The 15,474-nt window shown below is 40.6% G+C and overlaps 1 protein-coding gene across 4 annotated transcripts in view; it reads right to left on the reverse strand.

The window, feature by feature from the left end:
- The window catches only part of Abcc9 (ATP binding cassette subfamily C member 9), a 138,113-nt gene that overhangs the window by 44,108 nt on the left and 78,531 nt on the right, over positions 1-15,474 (reverse strand). For 2 of the 4 annotated variants that reach the window (XM_041633944.1, XM_041633936.1), the window contains exons 19-24: positions 11,910-11,948; positions 10,188-10,289; positions 8,058-8,142; positions 6,534-6,614; positions 2,637-2,774; positions 2,385-2,510 (exon numbers count right to left, since the gene is read on the reverse strand). In XM_041633944.1, the coding sequence (XP_041489878.1) occupies positions 2,385-2,510; positions 2,637-2,774; positions 6,534-6,614; positions 8,058-8,142; positions 10,188-10,289; positions 11,910-11,948 (571 nt within the window). The remainder of the gene's footprint in view (positions 1-2,384; positions 2,511-2,636; positions 2,775-6,533; positions 6,615-8,057; positions 8,143-10,187; positions 10,290-11,909; positions 11,949-15,474) is intronic. The other 2 variants (XM_041633954.1, XM_041633961.1) reach the window with 1 other exon arrangement.

Below are 15,474 nucleotides of genomic sequence, written 5' to 3' on the forward strand. Positions count from 1 at the left end.
GTTTGCTCAAACAATATTGCGATCCCACTCAGCCTACTGTGTTCTCTCTCTCTCTCTCTCTCTCTCTCTCTCTCTCTCTCTCTCCCTTCCTCTCCCTCTCTCTCTCTCTCTCTCTCTCTCTCTCTGTGTGTGTGTGTGTGCTTTATTCCAGATCCTGACCCTTCTTTTCAAAGAAAACAATAAATTTTCCTGCTCCTGACAATGACATCATATTATTTCCCCCTGGCGCTTATATCACTAAATTGATGTTAGTTGGGATCCCCTCAAGATGCTCCTCATCAACCCTCGCACACCTGCTTTCTTGGGCATGACACTGCAGTGTGAGATGTTTCCTGACACCCTGAGTCCCATGAGTCTGTCATCCTTCTTATTCTCTGCAGAGATTTTTCACAGGGGTTTTTCTTTCTCGGGTGTGGTGATATTTTGTTTGTGATCTAACAAATAAAGCTTGTCTGAAGATCAGAATGCAGAGCTAGGCACACTAGTCAGTCAGACAAGCCAGACAGTGGTGGCACACACCTTTTATCCCGGCACTAGGCAGATGGATATTTGTGAGTTCAAGGCCACTCTGGGCTACATATTGAATCAGCCTAAAAGAAAAACAGAGCTCACTCCTTTGATCCCAGTACTTGGGATCATGTACCTTTAATCCCAGCACGAGGGGAGTAGAGACAGGACTGATATGGCTGGGCAAAGAGAGGAATCTAAGCTGGGAGGAAACAGGAGCTCGGAGTATCCAGTCTGAGGATTCGTTGACACAGGATCTTGTCCTTTTAGTCTGAGAATTTGGTAGAGGTAAGAACTCTAGTGGCTGGCTCCTTTACTTCTCTGATCTTTCAGCATTTACCCTGATTTCTGACTCCAGGTTTTTATTAACAAGACCAACTAGAATTCTCACAACATGGGTGGGGTGGGGATTTGCTTTTGAGATCTTCAGAAAGTCACCAGATAGAGAACTTTGAGAAGAGTGTGGCCTTTGGACCTTCCTTCACTACAGGAGTATAGATTTTATTTTTCTTTCTTAAAAGATACAATTTGATTTTCTGATTTTTAAGAAACTGGCTAACATAACTGCTTTATTTTTTTAAAGCTCATTCCTGGCCATTGTACTAAATTCTGGATATATCCTAGGCCAAACCCCAAGGCAAAAGTTCTCAAAGATTTGAAAATTCAATGTTCTATTTCTTTTCCCAATCACAAAATGAACCAATTTCCAGGTTCTGGTTTCCAAGTCGATTATTGCGCCATTTAGTATGGCTGAAATGTGGCACCGTTACTCTGGAGGTGGAGCTGGCTTTTAATCCCATCAGTATTAACGCCATGAATACATGCTGTACAGCTCAGACAAATTATTTGACTTCTCTGGGCCCCTGTTCTCTCTTCTGTAAAAATGAGAAAATCCTTTCTGTACTTATTCATCATGACTTTTCATGAGAACTAAGTGAGAGTGTTAAAAAAGTCTTCGTGGTGTATGAAAAAGTGTTAAAAAAAAGTCTTCGTGGTGTATGAAAAAGTGTCTTCTTCTTTCTGTTGAGCTCCATCCACTCCAGACACACCCAGTGACTCCAGCCAGAGCTCAGAGCTTTGCCTTCTTCAAAACCACCTTGGATTTTGTCTTGACTGTGTTTGTCTGATTGTAGACAATGCATGAAAATGATCTTACCACTCGTAAGAAAAGAAGAGATCAATCGGCAAAAGAAGGAAAGTCTCAAGCCTTGATAAACAGCTCATTCAACTTGTAGCTACACACACAATTCCAAATGGCTCAGAGTCAAAACTCAGGTAGCCGTTCATCCAGAAGAGAACATAAGACAGGACCAGCTGGGGGCTTGAGAGGTAGCTCCATGGGGAAGAGGGCTTGCTGTACAAACAGGAGAGTCTGAATCTGTATCTCAGCACGCATATAAAAATTTAGGGGTGGCCATTCACACCTGGAACCCCAGCATTGTGTGTGGATGGTGGAGACAGGAACAATTATGGTGTGTATGGTCATCAACCTACATCCGGCTTCAGTGAGAGATCCTCTCTCTCTTGGAAATAAAGCAGAGAGAGACAGAACAAGACATTGAGTGTACTCCTCTAGTTTCTACACATGTGCCTGTGACTGTGTTCTCCTAGTAGACACACATGCATGTAGTACACACACACACACATGCACCACACATGCAATACATACCGGACACACAGTAAATAAATAAGCAAATAACAAATAAGTACCGTAAAATATAACAAGTTCAAAGTAGACTGTTCAATAACTGTATGCAAAGACGCAATTATCTTGAGCTTCGGAAGAGGCCGTCGCAGAGCCCTGTGCATCCTACGAAGCACAGCGCTCCCTTCAGGGCATTTCTAGTAACTGCATGGACTGCTCTGACCCTTCTTACCTTCTCCAGTTCTTGATCTTGTCGATTCATGAGAGTTTTCCAGTGCTCGTAAAGCTCCACGTCCTTGGTCTGAATGTCTTTCAAAGTCCCTTCTCGTAGCACACTCCCGTCCTTCATGGCTATGATCTGAGGAAAGAGACCGTGAGCAGAAACCTAGAAGAATCTGGAAGCGGCCCAATGACTCAGCTGTGTCTCAGGGAGTATGTCTTGGTGTCTCAGATACGATTGTAGCACAAACCCAGGAAGTCTCACCCAGTCCGCGTGGGTCAGGTACTGCAACTTGTGAGTCACAAGGACAACCGTCCTCTTGTCATCCTGGAGGAACTTCAGAATTCCTTCCTGCATCAGGTGATCACTCAGGTGGATATCCAGGGCAGAGAACGGGTCGTCCTGCAGCAGGGAGAGTGGGAAGGGAGATGAACGGGGCACGTATTCAGTTCCGCTAAAAATCCTCAAAGAACCAGTTAAACAATGAGAAACAGAAACATGAGCCAGGATTTTGGTGAAACAATGAGGGTGCCTGGGACATGTCTTTTTTATTTTATTTATTTCTGTGTTGTTCTCCTACGCTTTTACTATGCAAACCAGTGTCTACATAATCTGGGTACAAGGAAGGGGTGACTGGATTCTTATTCCATCAGTTCTACATAGTGGCGTGCATACTCACAAATGTAGAAATATAACTCTGAAAGAATTTAGCACAGTTCTGTCAGCTATACACATAAACCTGATTGATTATGTAGATAGGGAAACAAAGCAACTATATTTAGAAGTTAGAGTCAGTTTAAATGTACAGCCATTACAAGGAGAATTATAATTAGCTCAATTATTCTCTACTCAATAAACAGAAACACTAAGTGATGATTTCAATTAAAGTATTTAACAACAATCTAATGAAAAATAAACATTAGTAAAGTAATTAAACAGTTACTTTTTAGATATCATAATCACAGATAAATAGGTGAATTAATGAATATCCTCAAATGGCTTTTATATAAATACATTTAGTAACTGATAATAGCCTACAGTAGTTTATTTAAACCATTCAAATACAGGAATATTTAGATAATGGAATAGTTAGCAAGGCAATTGTCATTATATATGTATATGTGTGTGTATACAGATACCTAACAAATACAGGCATAAGCATATGTTTATATGCTATCTGGGTAATTAAATTTATTTTAAAAAGTAATGAAATGAAATTGATTAATAACAGAATGTTCTGGAATATTCCAAAAATATTTTTTCATGATATTGAAATGTTTCAAAATCATTCTGAACCTTTATTTTTATTAATACCAACTCTTTCTAAGACACTCCATGAACTAGAATATCAAAGAGATGAATCTGTCTCCCTGTGGCCCAATAACTTGCTTTTTAAAATTGTCACAGGTACTCTAAGCAGTGGTGGCACACACCTTTAATCCCAGCACTTGGGAGGCAGAGGCATGCAGACCTCTGTGAGTTCTAGGCCAGCCTGGTCTACAAAAGCTTATTCCAGGACAGGCTCCAAAGCTACAGAGAAACTCTGTCTCGAAAAAAACAAAAACAAAAAATTGTCAAGGTGACTCTAGAGAGATGGCTCAGGGGCTAATAGCTCTGGCTACTTTTCTAGAAGACAGATTACTTAAAAATGAAAGCTTATGTAGCAATATAAATCATTCTAAGATACATTGTTCTCATGTTGGTCGTAGGAAAGAGGCTTGAGCTCTCTTTCAGGACACATGCAGGGTTTGCCTCCTTCTCCCAGCAACAACGCCGCAGGAGTTTAATTGCAAAGTTTACTAGCCAATCACTGGTTTTGAAAATTCAGATAACTATTATAGAGGATAAATTGATTGCTATTGACACAACTTCTGCTTCTGGTTCCTGTAAGACCCAGAGCATCTTCGGGTCAAATATCCCAAATCGTGTGTATAAGAAATTATTCATATGGAAAAGGATATGTTAGAAATGAGTTTTTATAGGAACTCATGTTCACTTTCTGTACAATTCTGAATTGAAATATCATGAGACAGCTTGCAGAGAGTACTGGAAATGAGAGAGCTGGAATGTAGTTACAATCTCTCCTCTCTCTCTCTCTGTTCTGGGCAGTATATGTCCCAACTGCCACTTCATTTGTAAAATGACAGGGATAGTAAAGGGACCTGTCAAAATATTCATCAGACTGATGCAAAGATCCAATAAAATAATGTGGTGATTCCTGAAATCTTTCTAAAGAGATGTTCTACTGTTACTGTCTTATAAACCAAGCCATGATGGATTGACAGGTTATGTCTCTCTAAAATGCCATGGTGACAGCTATGTGTCTCTGGGACTCAGCACAGAGGAAGGTAGGCTGATTCAAAAGCCAGCTCCAGTCAGCCAGGGAGGGACTGGGGTCAGCCATCCCAGATACTCAGAGGTTGACCCAAAAGGGTCACAAATTCAAGGTGTGTCTGACCCATAGAAGGTCTACAAAGCCAGCTTAGTAACTTAGCAATATTTTGTCTCACAATAAAAAGAAGGATGAGGACATAGCTCAGTGGCAGAGCGCTTGCCCACCAATCTGAAGATTAGGGGAAACACAAGGTGTGGAATCAAGCTACTTTACATGGTAGAATGATTATTTTTAAATATCAGCTGGGAAGGAAATCTCAGTGGGAGAAAGGGGGGTTGTCTAGATCAGGTTGACCCATGGGCAGCTGTGTGAGGAACTGTCTTGATTAAATGAACTGGTATGGGAGGACCCAACCTCCAATGGATGACCTCATTCCCTAAGTTAGTCTTCAGGATTAACCTGAAATAATTCCAACTCATCCAGATTCTTCTTTTAAATGGATTTAAATTCAGCAGGAAACTCCAACATCAACCAATGTTCTGAAGAGGTTCAAGGGATACAGGGGAATGAATGTCTTAAATGGTGGTTTTCAACCTTCGTAAAGTTGTGACCCATTAATACAGTTCCTCATGCTGCACTGACTCCCAACCATAAAATAGTTTTTGTTGCTACTTCGTAACTGTAACTTTGTTACTGTTATGAATCATAATATAAATATCTGTGTCTTCCAGTGGTCTTAGGTGACCTCTGTGAAAGGGTCATTTGACCTGCAAAGGAGTCTTGACCCACAGATGATTGAGGGTTCTAAACCGTCTACAAGCAGATTTACAAATGAAGGCTAATGATGTCCCAGGAGAAGGACAAGCTTACATTCTCTGATGGACTCTAAAATTCCCACTTTATATATGTTGTTATTTTGACCCCTATGTCCTGTATGAACTAAAACAGATCAAAATCATAACCAACACAATCAAGAAACTCTGTGAATACATAAAATCTCTTGAAGCATCTCCAAGGCATGGGTGCTATTGGTGCTGAGCAAAAATTGCTCAATCTGTAGATCAGGCTGGCCTCAAACTCACAGAGATCCACCTGCCCCTGCCTACCAGGTGCTGGGATTAGAGGTGAGCGCTACCACCACCTAGCAAAGATTGCTATCATTTTAGAAATTATCACATATAACACTTATCTACAGCCTGAGCTGCTCACGATTGGAATGGAATATCTATTTAGATGTTCCCATGTCCACCAAGACTCTGTTTTCTGAGCCTTATCTCTTTGCCATGAAACAAAAGAAGATTCTGCCCCAATTTTCTAACATCATCCATACTCCTTCTTTAATGATTCTCCTGGTCAAGAAACCCAGAAAAACCACTACCTCTAGGGACTGTCAGAACGGTTCAGAAGCAGATGGTGGTTACCACCAAGCCTGACAACCAAGCATGAGTTGGATCCTTAGGACCAAGATGTTGAAAGGAGAGAACTAAGTAATTTGTCCTCTGACTTCCACACACGCACTGTGACAAGCAAGCTCTGCCTCCTCTTCCCACACAAACGAATAAATAAATAATTCATAAAGCTTCAAAAGATACTGCCTAAAGTACCTTGGTGCTTTCTGTTGTAATTTCGTGGGCACCAACCTGGAGCCACCAACTCTCAGTTCTGAATGCTGAGTCACTGAACTGCACTGTGAGGATTTGCCTACTCTGTACTCTGTAATTCCATTAAACCAGCTTTCCTTCAGTTGTCCAGCTTGGCTTTTTAAAGACACACTTGTCCAGAGGGAGAAATCAAAGAATAAATAAAATTGAAGTTCATATTCTTACCAAGAAGACAATGTTGGTGTTTTGGTAGAGCGCCCGGGCCACACAGATCCTTTGCCTCTGGCCCCCACTCAGGTTGATGCCCTTGAAAAGAAATACCAGAAACACCCATTTTCATCATTAATACGGGATCTGATGGTAAAGTTCACCTCTAAAATGCAAGTCACTCTAAACACTTTTAACATGACGCTTGATATATGTCCATAGTCTTTGACCATTCACACTATTCCTCCTTTCACTCTGTGAGCTCTGCTGAACAAAAGCATGAATAACCAGCTCTCTTGGTGGGTAACAAAGACAAGCAATTTCCAATTTTTAAGTTTTCACGTTGGCTATACTTTGACACATACCTCATTTTACATGTTTTTTTTATTTAATTTTAATTATGTGTGTTTCTGTGTGGGTAAGTGCACATGAGGGTAAGATGCCTGTGGTCAGAGGAGGGAATCAGATCACTTGGAGTTGGAGTTACGGGAGGTTGTAAGCTGCCTAGATGGGTAGCCAGAACAGAATTTGGGTCTTCTGCAAGAGAAGCAAAAGTTCTCTGCTGCTGAGCCAACCAATGCCCAACTCTCAACACATACCACTTCAATTTGATTGTAAAGTTATACCAAATACCACTCCACAACAATAGTTTTTACGATGAAATAGCAATGATAGTTAATAATTAGCATTAACTTAGCACCTGCTATTACCAGGCTGGTATATGAGACTTTATAATTTTCTCTATTTTATTCCCCAAAGGAGGTCCAGTAGATCAAGATTGTTATCATTTTACACCTGTGGATGCTTTTATTCTGAGACATGAAGCTACTGCTGTTCTTAAATGAGTCATGACGTTGCAATAGAAAATAGTCGTTAAGAAGGTGGCTGGTCTTAAGCACCTAACACTGACTGTTTGGGAAATTTCTCAGTTGTTTATTCTTGGTATCCTCAGTTGTACTGTGCAGAGGACAAAATCACCCACAACATCAACTTATTATCACAGTAGATAACACACATTAGCCTTTTGTTTTGGGACAATTTTGAACCTATGAGAGTTAAAATTCTTATTAGTCATTAGTGTGATAAAGGTCTAAATGTTTTCATCTGCCAGAACAGCATGATGTCAACATAAAACAGGAGAGGGTAAAGACAAATAAACCTTAACAAAATAATAGATGTTGATGGGACAGACTGGAAGAAATTATCAGAAGCGATCTAAGTTTCCAAAGCAATTCACGCCAGCAGAACCAGGAAGGCAGAGTATGCTTGCTCAGAGCCAGGGGTGATGGTTCACTCTCCCCCACCCCCACTCACTGCCACAGGTCCTGAGGGGCTAACACAATATGACTTGCACAGTAGGCAATGGGAACTTAAAGGACGGTGGTATCAAAGAGTGCCTGTCCTTATATTTTGGTGCTTGTCACTGGGACAACATGTAATCCCTAAGCCCCAAGACTTCCTTGTATTCTTCTGAGGATTAAAGATAAGCAGTCAACTCTTTTCTCTTTTGTGCATTGCTTAGTTCAATTACATTTAGCTCACCCTCTCTCCAATTTCAGTTTGGTCTCCGAACGGTAACAAGTCAATATCGGGCTGAAGAGAGCAGGCGTCGGTAACAGCTTTGTACCTTTGGGAGAAATGATATTCAGGGTCTTTTGAAATACAGATGTTCCCTCAAGTGTATTACATTCTCTGACAATAGCCACCCCCCCTCCCCTCTTCTCTGTACCTTCCCTTTCTTTCCCTCTCTTCCCCTTCCCTTCCTCCCTTCCTTCCTTCCCTCTCTTCTAGCCTGCCCCCTCCCCTAGTCCCCCTTCTACTCTCAAAGGACATACATGGGTAAAAGGTTTTCTTATCTATTTTATTTTATTTTTGGATTTTCGAGACAGGGTTTCTCCGTAGCTTTTGGTTCCTGTCCTGGAACTAGCTCTTGTAGACCAGCCTGGCCTCGAACTCAGAGGTCCGCCTGCCTCTGCCTCCCGAGTGCTGGGATTAAAGGCATGCGCCACCACCGCCCGGCTTCTTATCTATTTTAAAGGAAGCAAGGATCCAAAATATAACAAAACATGTACTATTTGTCCTCCTGAATTTGGCTTATATGACTTAGTAGCCTCAGCTGTACTACTCCTCTAGCAAAAAATATAATTATCTTCTTCTTTATGATGAATAAACTCATATATGTATTCATTCACTGGTTTAGTTTTGAGGCTGTTGTTCATTATTCCCTCGTTGCCCACAACCCCAAGTTCAGCATCTTAGACTGGAATAAACATCTACCGAGCATGTTAGTGTGAGCCTAGACTAGGAAAGTGTGGGTTTCCATTCCTCCCTCTGTGAACAGTGATAGTGGTATGAGGTTATACGCACATTAAATAACTAGATTTTCTCATTTATAGTTTATACCTAAAACATCACTTTGTACTTAAAAATTATATCCAAGTTTATTTGTCTGTTAAAAAATTTAAAGCTAGTTGGGTGGTAGTGGCCCATTCCTTATTAATTAACTAATTAATTAATTCCAGAATTTGGGAGGCAGAGACAGGTGGATATTTGTGAATTCAAGGCCAGTCTAGTCCAAAGCAAGTACCAGGACAGGCTCCAAAGCTACAGAGAAATCCTGTCTTGGAAAAACAAACCAAACAAAACAAGCTGAAAGCTAGCATCTTCAAAAGAGGGTCAAGGCAAACACACACAGAACTGGGCTTTCTCAGGTGCTGTCAGTAGAGAGGGGAACCAGCACTCCTGCAACATGAGAAAAACAACACTCCATAAAGGAAGGTAGAAATTTACCAGGAAAAAGGAGCAAAATGAAGCTTACGGAAGATCTGATGGTAGATAGTTCATGATATCAGTGAGAGACAGAAGGCTGTCCCTCATGGCCAAGCACAGGCTAAGTGGCTGCCCTCAAATATTGTTGTGTATGCTAAGGTAGGAGAAACAGAAGGGAAGGGGATTGATAGCACTCAAATTTAATTAAGTATATAAAGATGGGGCTAGAACACAGGTGAATTAAATATAGAGAAGCAAAGGACTTGGAGACACTGGACAAATTATCAACACTTTATTGTGTGCATGTTCATGTGTGCAAGTGTGTTCATATGCTCATTTCGTACAGGCAAATGTGTGTGAATGCTTGTGTGTGTGTATGTTCATGTGTGGGCATGTGTGTGCACACATCCATGTGTGTGCAGGTGTGAGTGTGTGCTTGTTCATGTGTGTTTAGGTATGTGTGTGTGCATGCCCATGTCTGTGTAGCTGCATGTGTTTATCTGCCCATTTGAAAGTCAGAACAACTTCAGGTGTCTTTCCTCAGGTACTTAACACCTTATTTTTTATTTGTTGGTCTGGATCTCAGCAAATAGGTTAGGGCCAGCTGGACAGTGAGCCCTGGGGTTCATCCTGTCTGCTCTGCTTCTCTAGTGCTGGGAGCACAGAAGCATGTGACTCCACCACCACACTTTCCATCCATCCAGTTAACCCCCTTCATTCAGCATACTTGGACATGTCCCTTTTTACCTACTCAAGAATAAACTACGCAGTCCCCTCCCACTGTCACACACTCTTCTGCTGTGACCTTTAGTTTTCTGGCATTTCCTCCCAATGAGTGAACTGGTCCAAACTCATGGATCACAAGGGGTTGTTTAGCTGTAAATTGCATATGTGCAAATTTACCTCTGTCTGTTGAAAGGACTTCCAAAAGTGATGTTTTCCTCGACTGTAGCATTTAGAAGCCAGGGCTTCTGGGCAGCATAAGCCACAGAATACCTGCTCCTGCTGTGGAGAGGAAACAACACAGATTACATGGGGTGCTGTGCTAAGCATTTCAGTGCAACTAAGGGCAACGAGAGCTGACAATATATCAAACGTGGAAGTAGACAACTAAAAGCCAAGAAGGTCAAGACCCCCAACCTTAGAAGGCATTTATTAAATAAGCCACTTAAATTATAGGGATCAGAATTTAATTAAAATATCATGCAATGAGTAAAATTTGATTTTCCTGTGCTGATGAACTGTTTAATGTTATAAACTGTTAAGAGAAAATTTCTTTTCTGAATTGAAATTAAAGTGTTATTTAGTAGTCACAGATATTTTGGTTTATTCTAAACACACTTTATGAAACAGTGAATTTTTATAATTACTTTTAAGAACCATGAATTAAAAACTAGAATTAGAGTGCACATTTGTGCTTAATTACATAAGTATATTTTATTTATAGAAAATATTTCAAAATGAAGAATAATATCTAGAGAAGTCTCTTTCAATGCTGAAACTATACATTCAAGGTCCATGTTTCAAAACAAAATATTTTTAGGGAGAGGAGTTGGAGGAGGGGTGAATATGCTCAAAATAAATTATAGGAAATTCTCAAAGAACTAATGAAAAATTTTAAGAGAAAGACAGAAAGTAAATAAAAACTATTAAATTCCTCCTCTCTTTTCTATTTCTTTAACTTACAAATTGTTTTATATGCTTACACATTAGACTTCAACTTGTAATCATTTCAAAATACATGAGCTGAAGAAACAGAAGATGAAGGACCAGATTGGGGAAGGGAGAGAGTAAGCTTCGAATCAGATCTCCACAGTTAGTTCATGATATGTCAGTTCTAATGACGGGATTACAGTTAACAGAAAATGAGGTTACTAGGAAGAAATAAGAAAAGCTAAACAGTCATTGGGAAGCATGGCATCATAGGGCTTTAGAGGACATTACAGTCTAGTGTGACAGTCATCTTTGAGATAGTTACATATGTGGGAAGGCAGTGGTCCCCAAGTCTGGCATGTCTCCTGCCCTTCCCCTTAGTCTGGGGAGTGTTTTTCTGATGTTGGTAGTCAGAGCCTCTTTGAGCTTTTGTTTTTTGTTTTGTTTTGTGATGGGCTGATTGTTTGTTTTTGAGTAGTTAAAGCACTGGGCTCTCGATTTCAAGGCCACATTCAGATATTAATTGACATATAAACACTGTGTGTATTGTTTCCTGGAGTTTTAGTTTAATGAGCCTCCAAGCTCCTTTACTAAAGACAATTTGATTTTCAGCCAAACTTAACAAACGTGTGACCCATGAGACAAAAACAGTTGACCCAATAAGCTATTTAGCAAATTTCTTTCTTTCTTTTTCTTTTTGATTTATTGAGACAGGCTGTCACTCTAGCCTGGACTAAGCTGGAGCTTTGTGTATAATGAAGAATGGCCTAGAAATCAAGCCCATTCTCCTGCCTCAGGGTTACAGGCAAGGGGGTGACAAATTAATCCTGCAAAGTTTGAGAATCACTGCTGTTGGAGATATGGTAGGTATCTTAAAAATGACTGTTCACCACCAGAATATGATGGGAAAGAGATTAAAGACTGACGGGGAAAGTTATTCTTATTAAACTTGGGGGAAAATAGAAATAATACCTTCGGGATGCTTCAAAGGAAGGCTCAGATTCATTTACACTGTAAGTATGGCAAACAATGTTCATTAATTATGAACTGTGACCATGAGAGGAAAGGTGTGCACATAGGTATGAGATAAATAAACATCAGAAACATTCTTCCAGTCGACTTCAAAGACAAGCTAGATAAATCATTTTCTTCTTGTCGATCTTCCTCAAGCAGGAGATAACCAATCACTAAGCCTCTGGACGACAGCAGGCCCAGTTGTCCCCCACACAAACTGCTGCTTCGTGTAACATCTTGTAGTCTTTGTCCAGCTCTGCTTCAGTTGGCTCTGGAAACTTGAATAATTTCCCTAAAACCCAGATGCCTGTAGTTCTGCATGTCCAACTTCTTACCATCATTAAAATTTGATTTTAACCAATTTAAATTCTTCTTGCTGTCCTGAGACAGGTCAAAAGAAATACCTTGAGAGTCTAAACATGAAATGGTCATGAACCCCATTGTCATCCTCCAAGGATTGTGTATGAAAGTCAGACGTGAAGCAGGTCAAACTGCAACATCTGAACACAACTATGGATTGATGTGAAATTCATAAAAATGGGATTGTACTGATTCCATGTTGTTACACGTTAATTATAGTGGGAAAATTACCTGAAGATTAGTATTTTGTATTTGAATTTTGAAACATTTATCCTTATCCAAATTTTATTATTTTGAAAGGTTTTTATTCAATTGATCTATACAATTGATCTAATATAAGAGTAAGTATTATTTTTACTTTAGACAATGCTCTATGCTTTCTGTGAGAAAATATATCTAATTACATTACCTACTGATAAATTTGTTTTAGAACTGGTAAGAGTTAATTCCAATATTGAGCATTGCTGATGACATGATAGGGTGTTTAATAGAAGCAAAGAGTCATTGATATGAGACTAATAAAATACCAATCTATAAAAAGTCTCCCAACAAGTATCCCCTGATTTAAGTAATTCATGAAAAGCAAATGCTAAAATACTCCATATCTCAATTTGGATACCAAAACATTTGATCTTAATGTCTTAGTAGTAATGCTAATGCTATTTAAGTCATCCATGAAAGAAAAGCAGATGTGCTGGAGGTTAGCGGGCTCACTTGTGCACTGTTCACCCAGATGGAAATGCCCACCACACAGCTGGATGGAGACCTTGGAAACCACCAATTTGCCCAGATAATGACCAACTAAATTTCCACCGGGTTCAACATCAATTAAAAAACTTTATGGAGCTGGGGAGATAACTCAGCCGGCCAAGTCTTGGCAGCCAAACTTGACTGACCTGAGTTCAAGGCCTGGGAACCATGTGGTACAAAGACAGGCTGAATTAAGTTGTTCTCTGAACTCCACCTGCACACGGTGGCAAACGCATCTCCCACACTAAATAGATAAGCAAATAATTAAATATTTATTTGATCACCTCCTGGTCCTGAGACTAGTGGAGACCCCGTGAGAAGGAAAGTTCTTTCCTTCCTGCATGGTGCTGCACTGTTGTCAGAACACGGCAAGCAGTAAGTACCAAGGTGAGCAGGAATCTCCGTGGAAACACATTTCTGGTCATGTCTGTGAAAGTGTTTTCAGAGAATTTTAACTGAGGAGGCAAGATCCACCCGGAATGTGGGTGACAGCATCCCATCAGCTGAGATCTTGGGCTGGGCAGAAGAACTGAGTGCCAGCACCCATGCTTCTCCACCACCCAAACGCTTATGCAGCATTATCTGCTGATTCCTGCTCCTGCAGCCGTGACTTCCCAATCATGATTAACTGTGCTCTTGAGATTTGATGAAAAAAAATCCCTTCCTTCTGTAAGTAGATTTTGTCAGGTACTGTGGGAGTTCCTTCAGTCAATAGCCTTTAAGATACCAGCCCACTTGGCTGTGAACTCTTATACTATAAATGCCAAGGTAAAGTGTGTGCTCCCTCTTCCAGCTGCTGGATTTGGTTCCTGTTCTCCGTTCATGCAGAGGACTGTGATCTGTGTGTCTACCCCTAAATAAATAACCCTTTGTTATACTCAGTTCTGAGCTAGTGTGGGATTTCTTATTAACGTCCATCTTCATCTGGTGCCCAATGTGGGGCTCGAACCTATGACTGTGGGATTAAGAGTCCCATGCTCTACCGACTGAGCTGGATGGCAGGACGGGGCAGTACAGAAGCCTCTACCAACAGTTAGGTGAGGTGCTTACTCACAGATATAGGCAAAGTAACTAGTTAATGGAATTAGCAATGGAGCTAATGCAATGGGGAGGATGAGGAGTGGGCCACACTAAGAAAATGCCTAGAGAACTTAAGGCCAGAGAAAGTGCATAGTAGATTCCCGTACATTACTCTGCTCAGACAAAGAACAGGTAAATCCAATATGGTCAAAACATTAAATAAGCAGCCTACATAGACGCACAAAGACAAGCAGATGAGAACTACTTAGACAGTGAAGGATTCATGAACCACTTTGCAGGGTTCTACAAAAACATCATAAGCTTCTACTTAAGAGAGAGGTTCAGTTGAGAAGCCGCACTCCAGTGGATTGTAGGAACTGCAGGAACAGGAGGGAGGAAATACAGAGACCTCTGGAGTCTAGCAGAGCAGCGAGGGCAGTGCCCCCCAGAGAGCTGTGCTGAGCAGGGCTGGTGAGAGGGGAGGATGGAAGAGAAAGAGATATGAGCACAGGAAGGGCAGTGCCTGTGATGGGGGACAGCAGAGATTTTAGCATCAAATACACTCGGTTTGAGGTGCCTGGGGAGTTTACAAATGACCTTGGCCATGAAGCAGAAATTAAAGCTCAAGGGAGACCCAAGAAGGAAATGAAGACTTTGGAATGATTTCCTGCCTTAACATGTCTTAGCATGTAAACTGTATATATTCCATCTTATTCTTTAAAAAATGTGTATTGCTGGAAAACGTTGATAGAGAAGTCAAGAATGAAATTAGTTTACATAATAACTCCTGGATATATTTTACATATTTTGGACCATAACATATGTGTGTCCACACACAAATAAATAATTAATTTTAAGTCATGACATCCTTAAGAACGTGGGGTACATTGTAGGTATGACTTTACTTTGCTTCCCCGCCACCTGATGCTGTTACTAACACTTTTTACACACAGATGACTTCCTTGCTTAGTTTTCAGTAAAATTTCCAGCGTGGTTCTCCCCTTACCATGTAGTAAGATACAGTGGCATGTGTCTGCAATCCCAGTTCCCAGAATGATTAGGAAGGAGGATCATGATTTTGAGGCTAGCCTGGGCTACATAATAAGCCCTCATCTTAGAAAGCAGCCAAAACCAACCAGAAACCAAGCCACTCCTCATTGTCATTACATAGATTTCCTTTCCTTGTCAGTTTGTTTGGTGGTGGTATTTTTGGGGACTCTGCCATCCTGTCTTCTGCTTCTATATTTGCCAGATCATCACACATTTTCCCAAGACATCAGTTTCCACTCTCTGTTCCAAGTCTTTTGTTCTCTTGTAAACAAAGTAGATTGTTGGAACCATTCACTGATCTTTTTTCAAAGTAATAAGGAAATGGAAACTGGAATTTTGTTAT

The sequence above is a fragment of the Microtus oregoni genome, unplaced genomic scaffold, assembly GCF_018167655.1.
Source record: "Microtus oregoni isolate MIOR12 unplaced genomic scaffold, Mior012 000002F_ref0000024, whole genome shotgun sequence".
In the NCBI taxonomy this organism is placed as follows: Eukaryota; Metazoa; Chordata; class Mammalia; order Rodentia; family Cricetidae; genus Microtus; species Microtus oregoni.